The 25157-nt window shown below is 37.0% G+C and overlaps 2 protein-coding genes across 2 annotated transcripts in view; both read left to right on the plus strand.

The window, feature by feature from the left end:
• The window catches only part of LOC114537628 (dystrophin-like), a 38728-nt gene extending 36993 nt beyond the window's left edge, over positions 1-1735 (plus strand). The window contains exons 78-82 of the mRNA XM_028558694.1: positions 31-175; positions 386-697; positions 1028-1210; positions 1399-1641; positions 1730-1735. Coding sequence (XP_028414495.1) covers positions 31-175; positions 386-697; positions 1028-1210; positions 1399-1641; positions 1730-1735 — 889 coding nt within the window. The remainder of the gene's footprint in view (positions 1-30; positions 176-385; positions 698-1027; positions 1211-1398; positions 1642-1729) is intronic.
• A 312-nt stretch (positions 1736-2047) lies between these two features.
• The window catches only part of LOC114537627 (dystonin-like), a 33201-nt gene continuing 10091 nt past the window's right edge, over positions 2048-25157 (plus strand). Inside the window, exons 1-27 of the mRNA XM_028558693.1 lie at positions 2048-2231; positions 2570-2773; positions 2925-3103; positions 3347-3491; positions 3659-3843; positions 4235-4379; positions 4592-4773; positions 5149-5290; positions 5697-5878; positions 6145-6292; positions 6375-6689; positions 6842-7024; positions 7258-7587; positions 7984-8163; positions 8274-8585; positions 8738-8922; positions 9131-9275; positions 9376-9557; positions 10175-10316; positions 10433-10617; positions 10883-11030; positions 11477-11788; positions 22441-22623; positions 22933-23211; positions 23664-23843; positions 24197-24412; positions 24554-24753. Of these exons, the coding sequence (XP_028414494.1) occupies positions 2202-2231; positions 2570-2773; positions 2925-3103; positions 3347-3491; positions 3659-3843; positions 4235-4379; positions 4592-4773; positions 5149-5290; positions 5697-5878; positions 6145-6292; positions 6375-6689; positions 6842-7024; positions 7258-7587; positions 7984-8163; positions 8274-8585; positions 8738-8922; positions 9131-9275; positions 9376-9557; positions 10175-10316; positions 10433-10617; positions 10883-11030; positions 11477-11788; positions 22441-22623; positions 22933-23211; positions 23664-23843; positions 24197-24412; positions 24554-24753 (5219 nt within the window). The 5' untranslated portion in view covers positions 2048-2201. The remainder of the gene's footprint in view (positions 2232-2569; positions 2774-2924; positions 3104-3346; positions 3492-3658; positions 3844-4234; positions 4380-4591; positions 4774-5148; positions 5291-5696; positions 5879-6144; positions 6293-6374; positions 6690-6841; positions 7025-7257; positions 7588-7983; positions 8164-8273; positions 8586-8737; positions 8923-9130; positions 9276-9375; positions 9558-10174; positions 10317-10432; positions 10618-10882; positions 11031-11476; positions 11789-22440; positions 22624-22932; positions 23212-23663; positions 23844-24196; positions 24413-24553; positions 24754-25157) is intronic.

The following is a 25157-nucleotide window of genomic DNA, read 5'->3' on the forward strand; positions in this document are numbered from 1 at the left end:
AAACTGTGTTAAACTTTACACGAATTGTAGTTTTGCGAAGGAGTATAATAAAATCATTGACAGTGAAGTAAGAAATCGTAAAATGTGGTTTGATTCCAACGAGTCCTGGATGGGCATTACTGACCACGATGTTGATAATCTGCCAGGCTTTGCTAAAAAACTTGATGATCAAAAGGTTAGTGCTTCAATCATTTAAATGATTGATTTCAAAGAAATCGTAGTCTAATTGCTTGAAACTCCTGAATTAAAAACAAGTTGATATTTTCCTAAATCAGTGTCTTCCGCCAAATTACTAAGACCGCTTAAACAGAGATATTGCTGGTCGCATAGTTTTCTTAACTGAGAGGTTTGGACTTTGATTTTGAAATGCTTTTTTTACTTTTAGATTTTCCAAGAGGAACTTGAGCACCGTAAGATGGAAGGATTGATTGACGAAGCAAGGGATAATGAAGATCTTTCTCCCGAAACAAGGTTCTTGATCTACGACCTTGACGACAAGTGGTCAACGATGAACAGTTGGTCTGAAGAACGATTAGACAGACTCACAACGATCAATGAAGATTGGGAGAAACTTCGCAAGCAAGAAAAAGATCTTTTAGACGAAATTGACGACAATGATGCCAGACTAAAGTTGCTTTCGTCTCCTGTGGATTTGTCAGACAAAGAAGACATTGAAAATCAAAGAAATGAACTCAAGGTTTGTTTATTTCTTTACAGCAATAGGAAACCTAAACTAACTTTATTTACACTTGATAGCTCTATCAGTTCTAAACTGTTCTTCCTAGAGGTCCAGTAAGGATCATCTCTTTTTGATCCAGTGTTACTACTGGAGGAAACCTAAACTAAACTAACTTTATTTATACTGGACAGCTCTATCAGTTCTAAACTGTTCTTCCTAGAGGTCCAGTAAGGATCACCCTTATTGATCCAGTGTTACTACAGAAAGAAACCAAAACTAAACTAACTTTATTTACACCGGATAGCTCTATCAGTTCTAAACTAACTGACATCTTGCTTCTAAAACCAGGATGCCCAGTCGAGTGTACAGGAGCTTCAATTAAATGTGGTGAAAATGAAGAAAGTCTCAAATGATTTGGTTAAACTTGTTGGTCCTGACAGCCCAGCTGGTAAACGAATGGAAAATGAATTCAATGATGTCAACAAATGCTACGATAACCTGTGCGTAGACACCTTGGAGAGAATGAAAAAGGTATGGAACTGATTTGGAAACAAAGTGCAAGATTTCATTCTAAGATCCTGCAACGTCAGAGTTATCGATAGTATTTACAAACTAACAAAAAAAAACAAATACAGGTCATACACACTGAGCTAACTTTCATTTCTTAAAACTTTATATAAAGATACATAAGTTTACTAATTCTTTTCTTTCTACAACAGCTTGATTCATCAGAGCGAAAGGCGAAGACTCGAAGACTTTACAATCACATGGATGATATCAACTTGACAATGGAGGAAAGCGAGAATATTTTGAGTTCTTTAAACGATGAAATAAAGAAGGCAGAAGAGAAGAAAGACATCGCAAAAGGGGAAGAAATAAACGAAAATGAAGAGGAAGAACTTCCTGAAAAAGAAAAGGAGAAACAGGCTTCTGATTTGAACAAGTTTGTTGATCAAATTTCGGTAAGTTATTTTATGCTTTTGTAATCCACTAAATTATGTCTAAGACTGCTACAGATATATACTTTCAATGGTCTGATTTTGGACATAGTTTTGAGATGACCAGGGGCCGGTTTTATCAAGCCCGTTAAACTTAAACCGCGGGTAAGTTCAAAATAGAAAGCAAGTCTAACGTTTTACTCAAGAAGCAAACTAAATGTATTTAACCTTAACACAAAGATACTGTTTACAACTACATATTCAGTGCATAATATTCAAGTTGACTCATTCAAGAGAGATGTAAGAGTGTTATTTAATTTTGAGTTATCCGCCGTTTAAGCTAAACGGGCTTGATACAACCGGCCCCTGAGAAATATTGTTGTAGTTTTCAACTGGGTGCTTTGAAGATATAATGGATGGCGTGTTCTGTTCGTTTGGGTGAGCGGCCAGAGGAAAAGGCACGCGTTCAACGTGCCAAGGAACTGGAGGCAAGTCTCAACGAAGATCTCGGCGAAGAAGCGAGGGATGTTCTTCAAAAACAAGTGGAAGAGTTCGACAATCGTTGGGATGATCTCAATACGAAAATGGACCAAGTTGTGAAAGAACGTGAATCTGTTAGTAACCCATAGGTTTTGCGAGAACTTCCTTGAATACCTTACTGGACCTCTAGGAAGAACAGTTTAGAACTGATAGAGCTATCCAGTATAAATAAAGTTAGTTTAGTTTAGGTTTCCTCCTGTAGTAACACTGGATCAATAAGAGATGGTCCTTACTGGACCTCTAGAAAGAACAGTTTAGAACTGATAGAGCTATCCAGTATAAATAAAGTTAGTTTAGTTTAGGTTTCTTCCTGTAGTAACACTGGATCAATAAGAGAGGATCCATACTGGATATTGGAACGAGCAAATGATTATTAAAAATCGTGTTTAAACAAACATTTGTTTTCTTCCAGGAGGAGCCCGCGGTAATCAAAGCAATCCAAGTTGAAGAAGTTGAATCGTCTCTTCCTGAAGATCTAACTGTGGACTATGGTTCATGGAAGGGAGATGCAGCTGAAATTGACGAGTCTTTGCTGAAATCACAAAACACTCTTCAAGAATTTGATGTTGATGTCAAGGATTACTCCAGTCTGACAAAAGTTGAAACTGAAACGCAGGTGCGTGTTCAAGAAAATAACCATTCCTGGATTAAAATTGTGCTATATATGTTGAAACCTCGAGAAATTAGGTTATTGCCTTTTCATTAATCGATTCAAAACCGAACGATAAAAGGACTTATTTAGGACGCTTTTTTCTGCGTTTTTTCAGGACATCATCGACAAGATGAACACGGAATTTAAGCCAAAACTCATCTCTCTTCGTTCGTCTGGTGAAAAAATCTCTGATCAAGATCCAGCAGTTGCCCAAGAAGACGTTGATGACATCGTGAACTCTTCACAAAAAAATCTCGAAGGATTGCAAAGCGCTTTGGAACTACGAAAATTGAGGTATAGTTCACCTTTATTTCTACACATTTCACTGTAGTTTTGACTCTTGTAGTCGAGACAAAAGTTCAAAATTGATCGTTTAGTTTCTCTCTGTGGATTAAATAATTTGAACCAATCCAAAACTCGCCTCAAAATGTAAGCTTAATGTAGCGAAATTATCTTTCAAAACGGATTTATACCTAAAGTAGCTCAGCATTGATTTACAATCGTAAGTTCACTGAAATAAATCTCACGTCATTCCAGATTGCGTGATGCTGCTGTACAGCATATAAATGATAGGATACTGGAGTGCGATGCCAAAGTTGGTGATGAAAAAGTCAAACTTCAACTGATCACGCCACCAGGAAAAGATCTTGATACCGTTTTAGATCAGCTTTCAGCATTAGAGGTAACCTTTAGATGCTTCTTTTGTTATTCAATGCTGGTTGAGTTTGTAGACAAATTGTCGGTTCAAGAAATTCACTAAAGGTAAATGCATTGGAGAAACAGTTCGATAATGTAATCTAAATATATTCAAGATAAGACAATGATTTTGACGATGATCTTCCCTCACAGAACAACGAAGAAACATTTCAGACGAATCAAGTGCAATTTGAGGAAGTCCAAGTTCACTTGAACGAACTGAAAAAGAACAAGATTTTGACCGCTCCTGAATTCCAAGAACAGTTTCAAGATGACTGTAAAGATATTGCAATTGAACGCGCGCAAATCCTCAGGCAAACTAAAGATCATAAAAACAAGTATGTCCCGTCATCTAAAACCTGAAATGCTTTATCTATACTGGATAGCTCTATCAGTTCTAAACTGTTCTTCCTAGAGGTCCAGTAAGGATCATGTCTTATTGACCCAGTGTTACTACTGGAGGAAACCTAAACTAAACTAACTTTATTTATACTGGATAGCTCTATCAGTTCTAAACTGTTCTTCCTAGAGGTCCAGTAAGGATCATCTCTTATTGATCCAGTGTTACTACAGGAGGAAACCTAAACTAAACTAACTTTATTTATACTGGATAGCTCTATCAGTTCTAAACTGTTCTTCCTAGAGGTCCAGTAAGGACCATCTCTCTTATCGATCCAGTGTTACTACAGGAGGAAACATCAACCAAAGTTTTTTTCGAAATATTTTCAGGCTCTATCGTGCTATCATAAACATTTTTGATGTCCGAAGAAAAGAAATCACCAAATGGTTGAAGAATTGTGAGAAGAAATCAAAAGAAATTCCAAATGATATAGAAGATCTTGATGAGGGTTTGATTGTAGTGAAGAAAATTAAGGTAAATAAGTATTGCATTGCAAGCTAATGGGTTAACAAGAGACACTGACAGATAGTCTTGTTAACTTATTAACTGACAATACTCTTCCACTGATGAGTAAAATCATCTCACATTAGACAGAGTAAAATACTAAAGTAGGTCACATCTGGGTGCATTGCAAGCTAAGGTTAAAAAAGGTAGTACTTGATCAAAACAAGAGCTTTTTCTTGCAGGAAATGGAAGATGTGTTGGCACAAGGGGAACCAAATTACCACGAAACGGTCGAGCTTTCCAAGACTGTCCTAGAGAAGGAAGTTCTTGTTGATAAGAAGGCCAAAGATGCTGAGAACGATATGAAGAATTCTTCAATACGATACAACGAAATCTTGGAAGATGTACAGAACAGAAAAAACAGGTAAGACTACCTTTGTTGTTGTAAATTAAGTCCTCATATTCTGCGGCTGATTGTATCAAGGCCTTTTAGCTTAAACGGTGGATAAGTCAAAATTAAATAACACTCTTACATCTCTCTTGAATGAGTCAACTTGAATATTATGCACTGAATATGTAGTTGTAAACAGTATCTTTGTATTAAGGTTAAAAACATTTAGTTTGCTTGTTGAATAAAACGATAGACTTGCTTTCTATTTTGAACTTATCCTCCGTTTAAGATAAACGGGCTTGATACAACCGGCCCTTGAAAAGGAAAAGCCATGCGGTTAATTTGAAAGGTCTAATTGTTTTTGAACTCGATTCTGGAGGTGTTTTTGAATTTCAAAATCCTTTTCAGCTTGTACAAGACAATCTATGAACTCCTGAGCGTGCAACTGGATGAAACGGAACAAGAAATTAAAAAAGGTGAACAGATTGTTCAAATCGAATCAAAACCCGAAGATCCAGCCGCTACACACGAAGAACTGAGTAATTTGCAAGTAAGTTTGAAATGATCTGGGATATCGATGTTTTCCAGGGATGATTTTATGTATTTTACCACCTTGTCACCCCCCTGCCAACAGCCACATTTTCAATATTCGCAGGGGGGTGATTGCTTCAATTTACGGTACTTGCTGAATGAAGAATCATGGGTAGAAACCCCCCCCTGCCAACAGCCCGTTTTTAATATTTGCAGGGGGGTGATTGGCTCCATTTTCGGTACTTGCTGAGTGATGAATCATTGAAAGATACCACCCCCCTGCCAACAGCCCATCTTTTAATATTTGCAGGGGGTTGATTGCTTCCATTTACGGTTCTTGCAGAGTCACTGAGGCAAAAAAACAGTTTTCCCTCTCATAGGTATTCTGTGACTTAACTCTGTTTATATCATTTGGTTTTGCTTAGAGCGTTGTCAGCACGTCAGATAAACTGGAGGAAGATAGCGGAAAGTTATTTGACACAGCAAACACCTTGCTATCGGCTGATATCTTCCCCAAAGACGACAAAAGGGAAATACGAAGGAGGGTTATTGATTTGGACAAAAGAACTTACGAATTGCCCGACGCTGCCAAGGAGAAATACGAAAAGTAAGTACTCGATATCTATCTGGAAATATTTGCTGTAAAATGGGTTATTTTGCGGCGCAGTTGCCTATCCTGAATATGCATTAAGTTATCTGATAGTGATCTCTAAATACAAAGCTTTTACAAAATGTTTTTTAACCAACAAAACAGAATGGTTGAAAAGAATTTTTCATAGCTTAGAAAAGAATGACTTTTCACAACTCTTTTGTGAAGTTACTCGAAGTTTTATTGTGGTATTTGAATGTGTTTATATCTCCCATTATTTCCAGAGTGTATGCCGTTTATCTGACAAATCTCACAAAGTTAATCCAAATACGAACGGAATGGATCACTTCAAACGAACCTCGTCTGGACCAGACCGACACAACTGATGCTCTTGATATCCCTGATCTCGAAAATAAACTGGACGAACACGAAGTGAGTGATTAACACTATTAACTCCTAAATTGCTTTCAAACATTACCAAGACTAATCGCCCGCCTTGCCTGTCAATTTTCAGGAGTTTCAGAGAGATTTGAAAACGAATAACGTTCGTTCCGTGTTGGGACAAATACGTGACACAGAGGATATCGATCCAGAGGTGCCACTTTCGGAATTACAGAGTCTGGAAAAGCGCTGGGACGAGTTTAACGCTTGGGCGGAACAAAGAAAGATCTTTCTTCAGGGGACTCTTGTGAAGTGGAAGGCATTTCGACAGGAACAATTGGCTTTGGTTGACTGGATCGACAAGAAAGATGCTGAGTTGCAAGTTCTAGATACGCCAGTCAACTTAGCTGATGAAAATGCCGTTCAACAAAGATTGGAAATGGTTAAGGTAGGGAAATCTTTTCCTCCGTGGTTAAATGTGGAGAAAGAGTTGCATGAGAGATGACAAGCGAGAGTTTACATGAGAGTTTCATCAACTATCATTGCTTGATCAAACGAGAGCATCTGGAATACAATTATAATGTCTGATTCCTATTTCAGAGCCTACAGTCAGATGTAATCCAGCAGTCTCCAAGTCTAGTTCACTTCAAGAACACGGGGCAAGCCCTGCTTGTAAATCTCAACCCACAGTCGGAAGGTGCAGAGAAAGTAAATAAGCAGATTGAAGATTTCGATAATTGTTGGAAAAAACTCCAGAAAGATATTGAAAGCAAAATTGAAAAGGTAAGAATTTCAAAGAGCAGTTTAGAACTATCCAGTATAAATAAAGTTAGTTTAGTTTAGGTTTCCTCCTGTAGTAACACTGGATCAATAAGAGATGATCCTTACTGGATCTCTAGGAAGAACAGTTTAGAACTGATAGAGCTATCCAGTATAAATAAGGTTAGTTTAGTTTAGGTTTCCTCCTGTGGTAACACTGGATAATGTATTGATGTACACTTAATAATTTTCTATAGATTGAGAAGTCGAACAGAACAATCAAAGCGATTTATTCCTATATGGACGTTGTAAGCAATTGGTTGGATGACACAGACGGGAAACTAAATGAAGTTGATTCCACAAAAGATCAGTTGCGTCCAGCTTGTGTTTCGCCGTTGAGCCACGCACGTCACAGTGTCGACGGTGCCTTTGCGAAGGAGCCTGAGGAAGAACCAAGAGAAGACGAGGAAGAGAAAGTGAAGACTGGAGACGAGGCTGATGAGGATACTAGTGGATCCAAGGGGCTAAGTGAAGAGGAGAAGGAACAACTGCGGAGTAATATGGAACATATAAAAGATGATATCAAGGTAGAAATTAAACAGCTCAATTGCTCCAACAGTTCTAAAGTGTTTTTTCTACAGGTCCAGTAAGGATCATCTCTTATTGATCCAGTGTTACTACAGGAGGAAACCTAAACTAAACTAACTTTATTTATACTGGATAGTTCTATCAGTTCTAAACTGTTCTTCCTAGAGGTCCAGTAAGGATCATCTCTTATTGATCCAGTGTTACTACAGGAAGAAACCTAAACTAAACTAACTTTATTTATACTGGATAGCTCTATCACTTCTAAACTGATCTTCCTAGAGGTCCAGTAAGGATCATTTCTTATTGATCCAGTTTACTACAAGACTTGATAAGTAGTGATTCCTGGTCGAAACATTCTAACCAATAAACTTTGCCGTTTCCAAATTATCACACAGGACAATTCTCAAGCCAAAGATCTAAACAAAGCTCGTATTGAACGTGTTCGACTTCTGGTGGATGATATTCAAGATGACGTGGACGAGGATGGCGTCAACTCAATTGAAGCAAGAATCTGTGAGATTGGAGAAAGATTTGAACAGATTGACACCCGCTTAGGTCCTATAATTGAAGTAGTGGTATGTTGTTCTTGATAAATTATATAAAACCTAATGAATTTGACGATTTAAAGCTTTGGCATCGCGTTTTGAGTAAATAAATAAATGAACTGGGATATTTTTCGTTGTAGAAATCACCCGAGCTTTCTGAAGCGTCCAGCGAGGCGGAACTAGTAACGTTTGATGTTCAGCACACTGTGGAACTTCAATCATCCCCACCAGCTGAACCAACACCAGCGGCCGGTACACCTGTTGATACGGTTGATATGGGGACCCTGAAGGTAACCGTGGAACCTTACAGCGGTCACGTGACTCTGGATATGAACCAATGGAGAAGCGTCGTCGTAAATTTCCGAGATTTTCTGCACCGATTGCAAATGAACATCAGAGATGTTGATAGTAAAGATTATGAAGAGATGAGGGAGTGTGAATCTGATACAAAGGTGGGTTTCTTGGTTTCTGGATTGAATTTGACCGCATCTTTTTCTCTGGGATTTGTTACTGAATAACCAAAGTTTTACGGCGAGGCACTGTAGTTCTGTGAATAGCTGGTGATTGTGAGATTGTGATTGTGTATTTATATTTGAATTGTTAGGCATGTATTGATGCCATGGAAGCGTATGGAAGGCCTTGTCTAATCGATCTTACGAAGTCAGCTCAAGGAATGCTGGAGTCACCTGAATATACAGAAGATGAGAAGAATGAGATAAGAGCCACTCTAGAATCACTCACTGTTGGTGCACAGTTTGTTGACTTCAACACCAGAGACCAGAGATTGAGGTAATGTTGTAGAAATGATCTTTACTGGATCTCTAGGAAGAACAGTTTAGAACTGATAGAGCTATCCAGTATAAATAAAGTTAGTTTAGTTTAGGTTTCCTCCTGTAGTAACACTGGATCAATAAGAGATGAACCTTACTGGAACTCTAGGAAGAACAGTTTAGAATTGATAGAGCTATCCAGTATAACCATTACCAATAAATTACAGGTTGTATCGTGCGCTAATCTCCTACCAAGGAGACCAAAGGAAAAAGATCCATCGTTGGATTAATTCTTGTTCCAAGGAATCAAAAGAAATCAATGAAGATGTTGCTGGATTGGAAGCCTCTGATGCCGAATATAAAAAAGTACAGGTAATTTCAGAAGCTGAAATTCTTGAAACGATAAGAAACGATTAATTTTCTGGGAAAGAGTTGCCCCTGCATTCGCTAATTTTGGATTTTTTTATTGAAGCATTTGAAAAGCAATCTCGCCTCTGGAGAACCAACCTTCCTGCATTATAAAGAACTATCAAAACGAATGATTGAGAACAATATTTTCCCTGTGAAGAAAGTTCCTGAGATAGAAAAAGATGTCGCCAACTTTACGACCACCTACGACAACTTACGAGCCGATACCGAACGCAAAGATAAACGGTATGAAGGATTATTACTCCTTTTGTTCATGATATAAATGATTAAATTAATATTCCTTCCCCATGAATGAGATAAATAAGAGATGATCCTTACTGGACCTCTAGGAAGAACAGTTTAGAACTGATAGAGCTATCCAGTATAAATAAAGTTAGTTTAGTTTAGGTTTCCTCTTGTAGTAACACTGGATCAATAAGAGATGATCCTTACTGGACCTCTAGGAAGAACAGTTTAGAACTGATAGAGCTATCCAGTATAAATAAAGTTAGTTTAGTTTAGGTTTCCTCTTGTAGTAACACTGGATCAATAAGAGATGATCCTTACTGGACCTCTAGGAAGAACAGTTTAGAACTGATAGAGCTATCCAGTATAAATAAAGTTAGTTTAGTTTAGGTTTCCTCTTGTAGTAACACTGGATCAATAAGAGATGATCCTTACTGGACCTCTAGGAAGAATAGTTTAGAACTGATAGAGCTATTCAGTATAAATAAAGGTAGTTTAGTATAGGTTTCCTCCTGTAGTAACACTGGATCAATAAGAGATGATCCTTACTGGATCTCTAGGAAGAACAGTTTGGAACTGATAGAGCTTCACAAGTAATGTTTTTTATTATATTCCAGTTTGTATACAACTGTTGTGAAATCAATCGGCCAACCACTCCACTCGATAGAACTTGCAGTGACAGAGGGAGAAAACTGGGTTGAACCAGAAGAACTATCCAGTGATTACGATGAAGCTAAGGAACAGTTGAATAAGATGAAGGTTTGTAGGATTTTACCATTGAGATTTTGAAAGAAGAAATTTTAATGTTTTAATTTTATTTTCTCCATTCTGCAAGAGGAAATCCTTGGAATGAAATATTGTTTCTATTTATTTAGTTGTCTGTCTTTGTTATTGAAACACTGCACACGCGTTCAGCAAAAGTTTTGAAAGAAACAGAAGCGCTTGTCTCGGAACACGAGTATCTGAGTCCGGAAAACAAAGAGGAGATTATTGAACGCGTTCATTCCTTATCTCCAAGAACTGATGGATTACCGGCGGCTGCTGTGAATAAGTACAAGAGGTAGGTGATTGGTTTTTGTTCATATCAAGTGATCTTCCACTGACATTAGACAGAGTAAATGCCAAAGTAGGCCACATCTGGGTGGATTGCAAGCTAATGGGTTAACAAGAGACACTGACAGATAGTTTTGTTAACTTATTAACTGACAGTACTCTTCCACTGATGAGTAAAATCATCTGACATTAGACAGAGTAAAATACAAAAGTAGGTCACATCTGGGTGCATTGCAAGCTAATGGGTTAACTTCGACATATTTTTGTTGCAGAATGAATCGTGAGTTTTTAGTTTTGATCGAAAGTGAGGTTGAAATTCGCGATGCTTGGATCACGAAAAATGAGGGAAGAATGTCGTTACCACAAGCTGGGGATGTACAGGACCTTGAGGGATTCCAACAGTTGAAACAATCTCATGAAGTAAGTCCACTAAGGATCATCTCTTATTGACCCAGTGTCACTACAGGAGGAAACCTAAACTAAACTAACTTTATTTATACTGGATAGCTCTATCAGTTCTAAACTGTTCTTCCTAGAGGTCCAGTAAGGATCATCTCTTATTGATCCAGTGTTACTACAGGAGGAAACCTAAACTAAACTAACTTTATTTATACTGGATAGTTCTATCAGTTCTAAACTGTTCTTCCTAGTGGTCCAGTAAAGATCATCTCTTATTGATCCAGGGTTACCACAGGAGGAAACCTAAACTAAACTAACTTTATTTATACTGGATATCTTCTAAACTGTTCTTCCTAGAGGTCCAGTAAGGATCATCTCTTATTGATCCAGTGTTACTACAGGAGCAAACCTAAACTGAAGCGTATTTGTTCTGATTAATAACTGCAGTCTCGAACACTGTCTTTTAGGATTTTCTACGAGAACTAAAGCGGAATGAAATGTCAGAATTTTTGAAAGTCTGCGAGGGAATGAGTGACCTCAAGAAACAAACTATCGCTAAAGTTCGTGCCCTTCAAACTCGCTGGGCAGTTTTACTCGCTTGGGCCACGAAAAGAACGGTATATCTGAACACAGTCATCGCCAACTGGGAGGAATTTCGAGCTCACGAAGTAACGACGATTGAATTTATCGATGCAAAAGAGAGAAACTTGCAAAATGTTTCAGAAGAAGTTAAACCAGGCGATGACGCTATTACCAAGGACAGAGTGGAACAGCTAGAGGTAAGACCTGATTGAATAAATAGATTTAATATGATTTGCCAGAGCTGTTAAATTTCCTGTGTTATTTTAATGTTTTTGGGAGATTTGTATTCCAATTGTTTGAGATACGATATAAATACTAAATATAAAAATTAGTTATGGTAGATTTTTAATAGATGACCGACTGTTAATAGTTGGTAAATTCTAATCTTTATTCCAGTTTACCAACTGTTTTGTCTGAAAGCATAGAATAGACGAATAATTAATTATTGGTGCTTTTTCTCTGCCTTATATTTTGACCGCAAAATCGATTCTGAAAGTTAATAGACACACATTAAAAGCATATTCGAAATCTGGCAATGGCGATTTCCAGTTATTTTTGTATACACTCGGCTAAATAGTTCTATTGATTCGGCTTGTTTTTGTCGCGTTTTCAATCAATACCAGTCTCTCGGTGAGATTTCTAATGCTTTTGTAAACAATGAGTTCAAATACTCGAATATTGCAGCCGAGTTTGTTTCCGAAATTGACGTGCGAAAGTCTTTTAAGATTAGAAGAAACTTGTCTTGGCTGTGATGGTCAAAAATAACGAAGGATAGGATAAGTTTAGCTCGGTCAAAACCATGCCATTATTGTCTCGTTCATCAATAGAAGCATTAAACCATTTCATATTTAATGGTTTTTTGTTTCGCATCTCAGCAGCAAGTCTGATTGTCTGTTGAATTCAGATCTGAGATGAATTGAATAAAGACTTCAATTCTTTCGAAATACTTTCATGGCACTTGCGACTTGCGAGATATGTTCAGATTTCAGTATGGAAACATTTATGAACATATTTAAGATTGATTTTTCTTGGTAAAAAGTATTATATTCTTGGAACTCATTTCCATATTTTAATTGCGAAATTATTGTTTACGAATTGCGACCAATTTGCATGATGATGACTTTTGTTCAAAAGATTCAAAAATATCTTTGGTATTTCCTGCTTTTGCAAATTACTATTTTGAAAAGACGCTTTCAACACTTCGCAAACAAGCGATATTTCTCCGTTTGAAACGAACTTTTTGTTGAATGTTTCAAACAGCAAATTCTAAGAGCGACTTCTCCAAGAACGAACACTGTATCTATATTCAGTCTATACAGCGAGGTTTATATTACAGAGCGACAAACAACACAGAACTTGCTTTATTATTACGACACAAGAACGACGTGAAATATGGCTTCATATATACAAGGCTACGATGAAGAAAGGTTTGTGAACCAAATCGATCGAAATTTCCTGTGTCAGATTTGCTTCAACGTCTTGAAAGAGCCGGTTATGTGTTCGAGAAAACAGCATTCTTTTTGCCGTTGTTGTATTACGAAACATCTGGAAAATTCTCAAACATGTCCAACGTGTGCTGATGAACTGACCGTAGAGACTTTGGCCGAACCTTCACGAATGGTAAAAGATTTTTTAAATGAATCAAAAATTCGTTGCGTTTACATCGACAGAGGTTGTCAAGAGGTTGTAGAAGTACAGCATCTTGACCGCCATGAAGATACATGTGGATATACACCAGCCGTTTGTACAAACCAAGGCTGTGGTTTAATTGTCAACAAGCGTGATCTTATTCACCATAAAAGTGAAGTCTGTGAATCCCGAAAGTTGAAGTGTCACTCGTGCGGAGAAATAACCAAAACTTTGGCAGATATGGAGGAAAGAATGGCGAAGAATAATCAAACAATTGAAACTAAAATGACAAATTTGGACAAAAACACGGCAGATATGAAAGCAGATATGGAGGGAAAACTCGAAGCGGTTAACAACGAAGTCAAAGGATTGAAAACAGCTTTGGTCAGAGCTTTTGATGAAATGAAGGACGTTCTTATCACGATGGAGGGCAAGAAAGTAGAAAACACAAGAAAAGTAAGAAATAGACCAAGTGGTGATAAGGAAAATATAATTGTTGCTGGAGGTGTAGGAACTAACTCTGTAGAGATGTTTAACTGGCGTCAAAGAACATGGTCGCCATTGCAATCAATGCCAAAGAAACGTTGGGCAGCGACTTCATTTATGTATAACAATCATATGACTATAGCTGGGGGTTGCTGTGATTGGTCTGGCTTTGTTGATGATATGATTAGAATGAATATTGTTACAAACCCTGATCTCTCAACACACTGGAGTGACTGTCCTGTTAAACTACCTGATAAGTTGAGATACCACAGCAGTGTGCTGTATAATGATCACTTGATAGTCTCTGGAGGTGAAAAGAAAAATGGTTCATCTGACCTGATCAGAGCAGTCCAGCTTGTTCCTCCCTATACTGTGAAGTTGTTATGGATAATGCCAGAACCAAGACAAGGTCACAGCATGGAAATATTTGATGATAATTTGTTGTTAGTTGGTGGAAGTACAACTGACCGTTACAAAGACAACCTCAGCAGTGTCGTACTGTACGATATAAAGAAGAATGAGCTGAAACAGTTGTCACCACTGCCGTATGAAGTGAGTCTCATGGCAACTGTGAGATGGGGAGACAACATTGTTGTTATTGGTGGCAAAGACAAACATGCCAAGACATTAGATACAGTTATCATTTACAATGTCAAGACAGAACAAAGTCACATGCTGCCATCAATGAGATGTAAGAGGTGGGGATGTACTGCAGTTGTTATTGAAAACAACATTGTAGTCCTGGGAGGGAACGGTGAGGAAGGAGAGCTGAAGTCAGTTGAAGGTTTCAACTTTGAAAGATATTCTTGGGAAGAACTTCCAGAAATGTCTGAAGCAAGGTGGTGGCCCACAGCTGTCGTTGTGTGAACAATATGTAAAAAAAAACAGGTTAATAAACAATAGCGCAGAACAATCAATGTGTATGATTACTGTAAACATATCATAATTGTTAAATTTTCTGTCATATTTTATTGCATTTGATGTCTTCTTATATATCAATAAACGTGCCTCTAAAGAATATTTCGCTTTATTTTCCTTGTCTCACACCAGTGTTTTAAGATCAGAGCGAGGGCACCAGAACTTTTGAAACAATTTCTAGTGGGTTGATAGTGTTAATTTGAGAAAATCTTTAATTTTAATTTAAATCGTTGCTCGAAATTTAAATTCTCTTTGAATTCCATTCAAATTTAAGACCTTACACTGCCAAAAATGTTTCTTTTAATATCGAAAGAAGTCCCATAAATTACTTACAAAAAAGAAAATTAGTTTTCAACTCAGATCCGAGAGCACCCTTGTAGTGTATTTGCAAGAAAAATGGAAATTCTGAAATTGTTAAATTTCGTAAGAATTTTGTTCACATGACTTGGTAAAATTAAGTTTTGTTTGTAGTAAAAGCGCTGCGAAAGTCTTCAAAACGGCCGAAATAATATGAAAAATACACGTTTTTTTCAGTCGTAAACTGTTGAAAAACTGGTACCGAGAGTTTCGGGCTTGTGCATGACGTATGCAGTGTTGTGACAAACGAAGCGTTCGCCTGAAGAAAAACAAACTTTATTACTATTAAATCAGCTCAAGTTTTCAATTTTGAATTGCAACAGATTACGAATGACTGATCGTCGCATTTTGACATGATTCTATTTATTTAACTCGTATACTGCATCTACAAAACGCAAATTCGTCTGAATCTTGTCCAAATTATCCAGAAATTCCAATTTAACTTAGTGCATGCTGCAGTGTTTATAGAATAAGAGCGCACTTGTGTCGCGCGAGGAATTCATTTGTTCACATTCTCAGGGCGCAACTTTGAACCGAAAATTCTTCAAGTTCTTGTCGGAATTATTTGGGAAGGATGGTATTGAAATGATCCGGAAAGATTAAATTTTTAGATTATTTAAAAACCTGAAAATCGAAATTTTCATTGCATATATACACTTTATGATTGAGTAATGCTTGAAAGCTCGTCTGCACAACTCATGACAGGCCATCACACGTTTAATTGTTTCGAAATATTTTCATGAATGTTCATCGGCTTGTTCAGGCTTCTGTATAAAAACTTTTATAAAAGTATTTAAGAATGATTTTTCTTGGTAAAAATTATCATTTTCTTGAAACACATTTCCATATTTTAATTGCGAAATTATTGCCAATTGCAGGTGATGACCTTCTCTCATAAGCCCTGAAATATCTTAGGTATTTCCTGAGAGGTTTTGTTTGGCTAAGATCAAATTACTATTTTGACGCTTTTTACTTCATGAGGAAGCGATATTTGTCTGTTTAAAACGGGGCTTTTTTGTTGGATGTTTCAAACAGAAAGTTCAAAATCATTTCTTCAAGAACGAACACTGTATCTATATTCAGTCTATACAGCGAGGTTTATACTACAGAGCGACAAACAACACAGAACTTGCTTTATTATTACGACACAAGAACGATGTGAAATATGGCTTCATATATACAAGGCTACGATAAAGGACGCTTCGAGGCCAAAGTCAGTCAAAATTTCCTCTGTCAGATTTGCTTCAATGTTTTGAAAGAGCCTGTCCTGTGTCCGACAAACCAACATTGTTTTTGCCGTGGTTGTATTACGAAACATCTGCAAAGTTCTCAAACATGTCCAACGTGTGCTGATGAACTGACCGTCGAGACTTTGACCGAACCACCACGAATGGTAAAAGATCTTATAAATGAGTTAAGAATTCGTTGCGTTTACATCGACAGAGGTTGTCAAGAAGTTGTAGAATTACAGCATCTTGACCGCCATGAAGATACATGTGGATATGCACCAGCCGTTTGTACAAACCAAGGCTGTGGTTTAATTGTCAACAAGCGTGATCTTATTCACCATGAAAGTGAAGTCTGTGAATTCCGAAAGTTGAAGTGTCACTCGTGCGGAGAAATAACGAAAACTTTGGCAGATATGGAGGAAAGAATGGCGAATATCGAGAAGAATAATGTAACGATTGAAACTAAAATAACAAATTTGGACAAAAACACGGCAGATATAAAAGCAGATATGGAAGGAAAACACGAAGCGGTTAACAACGAAATCAAAGGATTGAAAACAGCTTTGGTCAGAGCTTTTGATGAAATGAAGGACGTTCTTATCACGAGGGAGGGCAAGATAGGAGAAAACAAAAGAAAAGTAAGAAATAGACCAAGTGGTGATAAGGAAAATATAATTGCTGCTGGAGGTGGAGGAATTAACTCTGTAGAGATGTTTAACTGGCGACAAAGAAAATGGTCGCCATTACAATTAATGCCAAAGGATCGTTATGGAGCGACTTCGTTTATTTATAACAATCATATGACTATAGCTGGGGGTTGCTATGGTTTGTCTGGCATTGTTGATGATATGATTAGAATGAATATTGACCCAAACCCTGATCTCTCAACACACTGGAGTGACTGTCCTTTTAAACTACCTGATAAGTTGAGATACCACAGCAGTGTGCTGTATAATGATCACTTGATAGTCTCTGGAGGTGATAATGGAAATGGTTCATCTGACTTGATCAGAGCAGTCCAGCTTGTTCCTCCCTATACTGTGAAGACCTTATCAAGAATGCTAGAACCAAGACAAGGTCATAGCATGGAAATATTTGATGATAAATTGTTGATAGTTGGTGGACGTTCAACTGATGGATACAAAGACAACCTCAGCAGTGTCGTACTGTACGATATAAAGAAGAATGAGCTGAAACAGTTGTCACCACTGCCGTATGAAGTGAGTGATATGGCAAATGTGAGATGGGGAGACAACATTGTTGTTATTGGTGGTGCTGACAAACGATGGCAACCATTAGATACAGTTATCATTTACAATGTCAAGACAGAACAAAGTCACATGCTGCCATCAATGAGATGTAAGAGGTGGCAATGTACTGCAGTTGTCATTGAAAACAACATTGTAGTCCTGGGAGGGTGGGGTGATCAATATCAGACCGTGAAGTCAGTTGAAGCTTTCAATTTTGAAAGGTATTCTTGGGAAGAACTTCCAGAAATGTCTGAAGCAAGACAGAGGCACACTGCTGTTGTTGTGTGAACAATGTAAAAAAATAGGTTAATAAACAATAGCGCTGATCAATCAATGTTTATGATTACTCTGAAGAAATAATAATTGTTAAATTTTCTGTCATATTTTATTGCATTTAATGTCGTCTAATATATTAATAAACGTGTCTCAAAAGAATATTTGGCTTTATTTTTTTGTCTCACACCAGTGTTTTAAGATCAGAGCAAGGGCACCTGAACTTTTGAAACAATTTCTAGTGGGTTGATGCTGTTAATTTGAGAAAATCATCAATTTTAATTTGAATCTTGGCTCGAAATTTGAATTCTCTGTGAATTCCATTCGAAATTAAAACCCTGCCAAAAAATGTTTCTTTTGATATCGAAAGAAGTCCTACAAATTACTTACAAAAAAGAAAATTAGTTTTCAAAGACCCGAGAGCACCCTTAGAGTGTATATGCAAGGAAAAGTGAAAATTCTGAAATTGTTCAATTTCGTAAGAATTTGATTCACTTGACTTGGTAAAAATAAGTTTTGTTTATAGTTAAAGCGCTGCGAAAGTCTTCAAAACGGTCGAAATAATATGAAAATTACACGTTTTTCAGTCGTAAACTGTTAAAAAACTGGTGTCGAGAGTTTCAGGCTTGTGCATGACGTATGCAGTGTTGTGACAAACGAAGCGTTTGCCTGAAGAAAAACAAACTATATTACTATTACATCAGCGAACGGTAGCTTGGAGATTTTTCTAATCTAAAAAACCGATAACGAACGGTTTGAGCTCCGACAAATAAAAAACAGTCGCCAGACGCCAGTCCTAAGGGGTCGTCTGTTGTACAACTCTATCAGTCTGAGCTGGTTGCTTATGTGAGGAAGGCGGACGGAGACGGTATCTTGCGCCTTGCGGGAAACTGCGCAGCAACCACGTTCAGTGAATAGGGAATCAAATCAAGCAATTGCGCAAAAGAAATGAATACAGCGCAATATTATTATATATTGACAAATGCGTGTATTGACAAAATTATAAAGCAAGAACAAACCAGAAGCCTCACAGGAGAATAAAATGAGCTTTTGTAGTTGAAATGTGATCATAATCTATTATACACCATGACCCTATGAACTTGCGTTCTTATAGCTCCTAGCTTTATAGTATAATTTGGGCTAGTCGCGCATCTTGCAAATGGCAAAACCATACATTTTCAGTGATAAGGTATTAAATTACAAATAACAAACTTAACAAGCCCATATCAGCGCAGTTTATTCACCAACCATGCACAAACGGCGCGCAAACGAGTCATACGAGAAACTTAAAATTATTATTAAACAACGCGAGCTCAACTGTTAAATATGACTGATTATCAATTTATCATGACGGACAAACTGCGATAGTTCGATCTTAAATCCCCTATAGGTTTATATTATTTTAATTGTATACAGTTTGTTTCTCTCAGATGTATATTAGTAATATTACATATATATCCACTGTAATGGGAAATCGCTGTATAGCTGCAACTATAGCTCTTTATAGGAACTATTTAAATATACGCAACAAAAATATAAAATAGAAATACCGCAAGTAACATAATCAGAAAAGCGTCAATATTTGCGCATCTATCAGGTGAAACCTCATTGCCCTAATCATTCAGTTCAGTTTTCAATTTTGAATTGCAACAGATCACGAATGACTGATCGTCGCATTTTGACATGATTCTATTCATTTAACTCGTTTACTGCATCTAAAATACGCAAATTCGTTTGAATCTTGTGCAAATTATCCAGAAATTCCAATTTAACTCAGTGCATGCTACAGTGTTTATATAAGAGGGCACTTGTGTCGCGAGGAATTTATTAGTTCATATTCTCACAGCCCAACTTTGAAACGCAAATTCTTCAAGTTCTTGTCGGAGTTATTTGGCAAGGATGGTATTGAAATGATCCGGAAAGATTAAGTTTTCAGATTATTTAAAAACCTGAAAATCGAAATTTTCATCGCATATATTCACTTTATGATTGGTAATGCTTGAAAGCTCGTCTGCACAACTCATGACAGGCCATCACACGTTTAATTATTTCGAAATATTTTCATGAAAGTTCATCGGCTTGTTCAGGCTTCAGTATAAAAACTTTTATGAAAGTATTTAAGAGTGATTTTTCTTCGTAAAAAGTATCGTTTTCTTTGAATTCATTTTCATATTTTAATTGCAAAATTATTGTTTACGAATTGCGACCAGGCCAATTGCAGGTGATAATATTTCATGTTTTCAAATTGCGGTTTTGAAAAGACGCTTTCAATACTTCGCGAAGAAGCGATATTTGTCTGTTTAAAACGAATCGTTTTGTTGAATGTTTCAAGCAGCAAATTCTAAGAACGACTTCTCCAAGAACGAACCCCGTATCTATATTCAGTCTATACAGCGAGGTTTATACTACAGAGCGACAAACAACACAGAACTTGCTTTATTATTACGACACAAGAACGACGTTAAATATGGCTTCATATATACAAGGCTACGATGAAGAAAGGTTTGTGGACAAAATCAATCAAAATTTCCTTTGTCAGATTTGTTTCAACGTCTTAAAAGAGCCGGTTATGTGTTCGAGAAACCAGCATTCTTTTTGCCGTTGTTGTATTACGAAACATCTAGAAAATTCTCAAACATGTCCAACGTGTGCTGATGAACTGACCGTAGAGACTTTGGCTGAACCTTCACGAATGGTAAAAGATTTTTTAAATGAATCAAAAATTCGTTGCGTTTACATCGACAGAGGTTGTCAAGAAGTTGTAGAAGTGCAGCATCTTGACCGCCATGAAGTTACATGTGGATATACACCAGTCGTTTGTACAAACCAAGGCTGTGGTTTAATTATCAACAAACGTGATCTTATTCACCATGAAAGTGAAGTCTGTGAATTCCGAAAGTTGAAGTGTCACTCGTGCGGAGAAATAACGAAAACTTTGGCAGATATGGAGGAAAGAATGGCGAATATCGAGAAGAATAATGTAACAATTGGAACTAAAATAACAAATTTGGACAAAAAGATGACAGATATAAAAGCAGATATGGAAGGAAAACTCGAAGCGGTTAACAACGAAGTGAAAGGATTGAAAACAGCTTTGGTCAGAGCTTTTGATGAAATGAAGGACGTTCTTATCACGATGGAGGACAAGAAAGAAGAAAACACAAGAAAAGTAAGAAATAGACCAAGTGGTGATAAGGAAAATATAATTGTTGCTGGAGGTGTAGGAACTAACTCTGTAGAAATGTTTAACTGGCGTCAAAGAACATGGTCGCCATTACAATCAATGCCAAAGAAACGTTGGGCAGCGACTTCATTTATTTATAACAATCATATGACTATAGCTGGGGGTGAATGTGGTTGGTCTGGAATTTTTGATGATATGATTGGAATGAATATTGACCCAAACCCTAATCTCTCAACACACTGGAGTGACTGTCCTTTTAAACTACCTGATAAGTTGAGATACCACAGCAGTGTGCTGTATAATGATCACTTGATAGTCTCTGGAGGTGATAATGGAAATGGTTCATCTGACTTGATCAGAGCAGTCCAGCTTGTTCCTCCCTATACTGTGAAGACCTTATCAAGAATGCCAGAACCAAGAAAACGTCACAGCATGGAAATATTTGATGATAAATTGTTGATAGTTGGTGGAAGAACAACTGGGAATTGGAAAGACAACCTCAGCAGTGTCGTACTGTACGATATAAAGAAGAATGAGCTGAAACAGTTGTCACCACTGCCGTATGAAGTGAGTGATATGGCAACTGTGAGATGGAGAGACAACATTGTTGTTATTGGTGGCGTTGACAAACATGGCAAGACATTAGATACAGTTATCATTTACAATGTCAAGACAGAACAAAGTCACATGCTGCCATCAATGAGATGTAAGAGGAAGGGATGTACTGCAGTTGTTATTGAAAACAACATTGTAGTCCTGGGAGGATATGATGAGCAAGGAGGGCTGAAGTCAGTTGAAGGTTTCAACTTTGAAAGGTATTCTTGGGAAGAACTTCCAGAAATGTCTCAAGCAAAATTCTGGCCCACTGCTGTTGTTGTGTGAACAATATGTAAATAAATAGGTTAATAAAAGATAGTGTATTTCAATCAATGTTTGTGATTACTGTAAATAAATCATAATTGTAATAAATTCTGTCACATTTTATTGCATTTGTCATATTCTGATATATCAATAAACATGTTTTTAAAAGAGATTTCGTTGTATTTTCTTTGTCTCACCGGAGTTTTGAAATCGGAGGGAAAGTACCGGAACTTTTGAAATAGTCTCTAAGGGATAATAGTCTTAATTTCTGGACACGAATATAGCTGGAATATAGATTCTTCTATTTCAATTTGAATCGTGTATGGATCGAATTGTATTTGTGTGTGAATTTCACTCGAAATTGCCAACAAAACAGTCGTAATTTATTTCCTTTTGAAACTAAAAGTTTTCAAAGACTTGACACTAATTTGAAACGACACATATTAAATGTTTAGGCTGTTTTAAGTTTGAGAAGTCCGTTTAAACGCTCGAATTTTGAATTTACCTGAAATCTCAAAGTGCTCGAGTGCTTTTGAGAAGCCAAGGTAGATTTTCAACTCGTACTAAAATATTTAACAGTGCAAACCTTCATAAAATATGTCAACAACACAGTGTTTGTTTACGAAATTCTTCCTTGTTTGATAAACTAAATCTTTCTCTAGAATATGCAGGCAGAAACGCGGGAAAATTCGTTAGGTATTTGGAAACTCCAACAACAATCTTCTGCACTAGCGAAAAGCATCGGTGAAGACGCTCCTTCCAGCAAAAACATTGAAAAACACACAAACGACCTTGCTGAACGAAATAGGAAACTTTCACAAGATATTTCGATCGGAATAAACGAGGTAGGTATATTAGTTTGAAGACTTAGGCAAACGTTTTCGGCTAAATAAGGTATTCAATACTTTATTACGCGTAAATTTAAGCATGTTTGATCCTTAAATTTGCCTGACCGAAGTCAAACTATTTTAAAATTAATTCATCGCACGTAGAATTGTATTCTTTAGGCCAAATTTAGTCGAAGTTGTTTCTGAATTCGATCATATGTATTAGCTGTTTAAATATACCCTTGTAGTTTACAAGATTTAAAGGTGAAATTTGAGGTAATACAGTTTAAATCGTGAAATTTTGAATTATATTTTAAACTTTTTAAGCTGGAAGCGAACCAGCACAAAGCCTTGAAAGTGCAGCAGTTGTTGGAGTCTGTGAACGATTGGGCGGATGACACGAGTGCCTTTCTTGACGATTTTAATGAAATCGCAGTTCAACTTAAACCAGGCGACGTTGTTGTTGACAAGAAAGCCGAAGAAGATGGAGATGGATCCGATAAAATAAACTATAAAGACGAAATATCCGAGAAAGATTTGGAAAAAGTTGATGAAGGACGTATTGAAAAGTTAAAAACGGCGAACGAACTCATACATAAAATAGCTGTAAGTTATGATAAATAAATATCTTGTGCGTGTATTTGGGAATGCCTTAGTTCTATTGAGCGAAATCCAAGATAGCTTTTTTGATTTTATCCATTAGTAATTCGAAAGCCGGGATTGTTTTAACTGAATTACCTTGACTGAGGCTAAGAAAGCTCTGATAATCCGTTTGGAAATCAATTTATAACAACAAGAACTCGAGAAATACAACGGAATTACAATGAAATCTATAAAATTTCTACAAAATAGCCATCAAGTACTGACGGGTTCCTTTTAGAATCTACTGAAAATGGTCCTAAATTTGTTTCCAAAATCTAATTATCATTTTATCAGGAACCTGTTCCTACATTCGCCGTGAAATAACTGATAAAGTCTTTAAAACTTACTGTGGATAAAATTTCGGAAGGTTTCTTAATATGTTTTATATCTTTTTGTTTGATTAATTCCTTCTTCAGTATCGTCGCGTCGACATCGGTGAGTACCAGGCTCTCGTGGATCGCGTCAATGAACTTCACGAGGAACTTCCGAGGGATCCCGATCAAACCTCCGAACAGAGTGTGCAAGTTGAACAGTTGAACACGAAATGGAAGAACTTCAATACAGATATCGATAAAGTAGCTTGGGTGAAAATACCGGTTAGTTTTGTTTAGGTTTCCTGCTGTAGTAACACTGGATCAATAAGAGATGATCCTTACTGGAACTCTAGGAAGAACAGTTTAGAACTGATAGAGATATCCAGTATAAATAAAGTTAGTTTAGTTTAGGTTTCCTCCTGTAGTAACACTGGATGGATAAGAGATGATCCTTACTGGAACTCTAGGAAGAACAGTTTAGAACTGATAGAGCTATTCAGTATAAATAAAGTTAGTTTAGTTTAGTTTTCCTCCTGTAGTAACACTGGATCAATAAGAGATGATCCTTACTGGACCTCTAGGAAGAACAGTTTAGAACTGATACAGAAATTAAAGAAGTTCTTTCAAATTTCTAGGGTCTTGATTCACTCCAAGCCGTAACATATATTCTTCACGATATGAAAGTTGACAAAAAAGAAGATGGCGTAGCTGGTGTGGAAACGTTTGAACAATGGAAGGAGAAAGCTTCAGACTTAGAAACCTCCGTTAGTGAAGTTGAATCCAAGTTCAAAGCTGAGAAAAATATCGACAAAAGCTATGAAGCGATTGAGGCTGTCCATCGCAATATCCGGGTAAGATTTCAAACTTTATATTGTCTTTTAAGAGTAGTGTTTTGTGCTAATCTTTCAGGACAGTAAATGTATTGATCTTTGATTCATTAAATCGATGCTTCGTTACATGGAAGTTCAATATTTATCTTTGTTTAACTTTAGGAATGTCAAGACGAAATTGACAATAACGTTTTGCCTAAACTCGAAGTGATTCGTCTGGCTGGAGTCAATCTTTGTTCTCCACCAGATGAAACAGCCGAGCCTGTCCCAGAGGAAATCAAAACTGAAGTCCTAACCACAGTTCTCTCGCTCCATGAAAAAATTGAGAATTTGCGTTCTGCGATATCACTCCAGATACTCAGGTAAGTGTTAGGTCAGTGACTAAAGGGGCTGTTCACATGAGCCCGCGGTTTAGCGACATCTAACGAAGCGTAAGATGATTTTGAGGTATTGAAATGAGTAAATAACATGATCCTGGTAGTTGTGTAGTCATTCTAACAATTGCATGTGTTTGTTTGGTTTCAACGAAGACTTATTTCCATACCTCAAAAGTATCTCACACTTCGGTTAATCTCAGGTAACCAGGCTCAAGGAACAGACCCTAACCGCTTTACAAAACCACTCCAGAAATACGTTATATATTTCTTTATGTCCGTTGAATACAAGAATCTTAAGTCTTTCAGGCAAGGATTTTTTCTTGGCAAAGTCTTGCAGTTAAATTTCCCGTGTCGTAACCAATTTATTTCTTCCTGTTGCCCTTGTAAAT

The sequence above is a fragment of the Dendronephthya gigantea genome, unplaced genomic scaffold (genome assembly GCF_004324835.1).
Source record: "Dendronephthya gigantea isolate DGI-Jeju-01 unplaced genomic scaffold, DenGig_1.0 000161F, whole genome shotgun sequence".
Classification (NCBI taxonomy): domain Eukaryota; kingdom Metazoa; phylum Cnidaria; class Anthozoa; order Malacalcyonacea; family Nephtheidae; genus Dendronephthya; species Dendronephthya gigantea.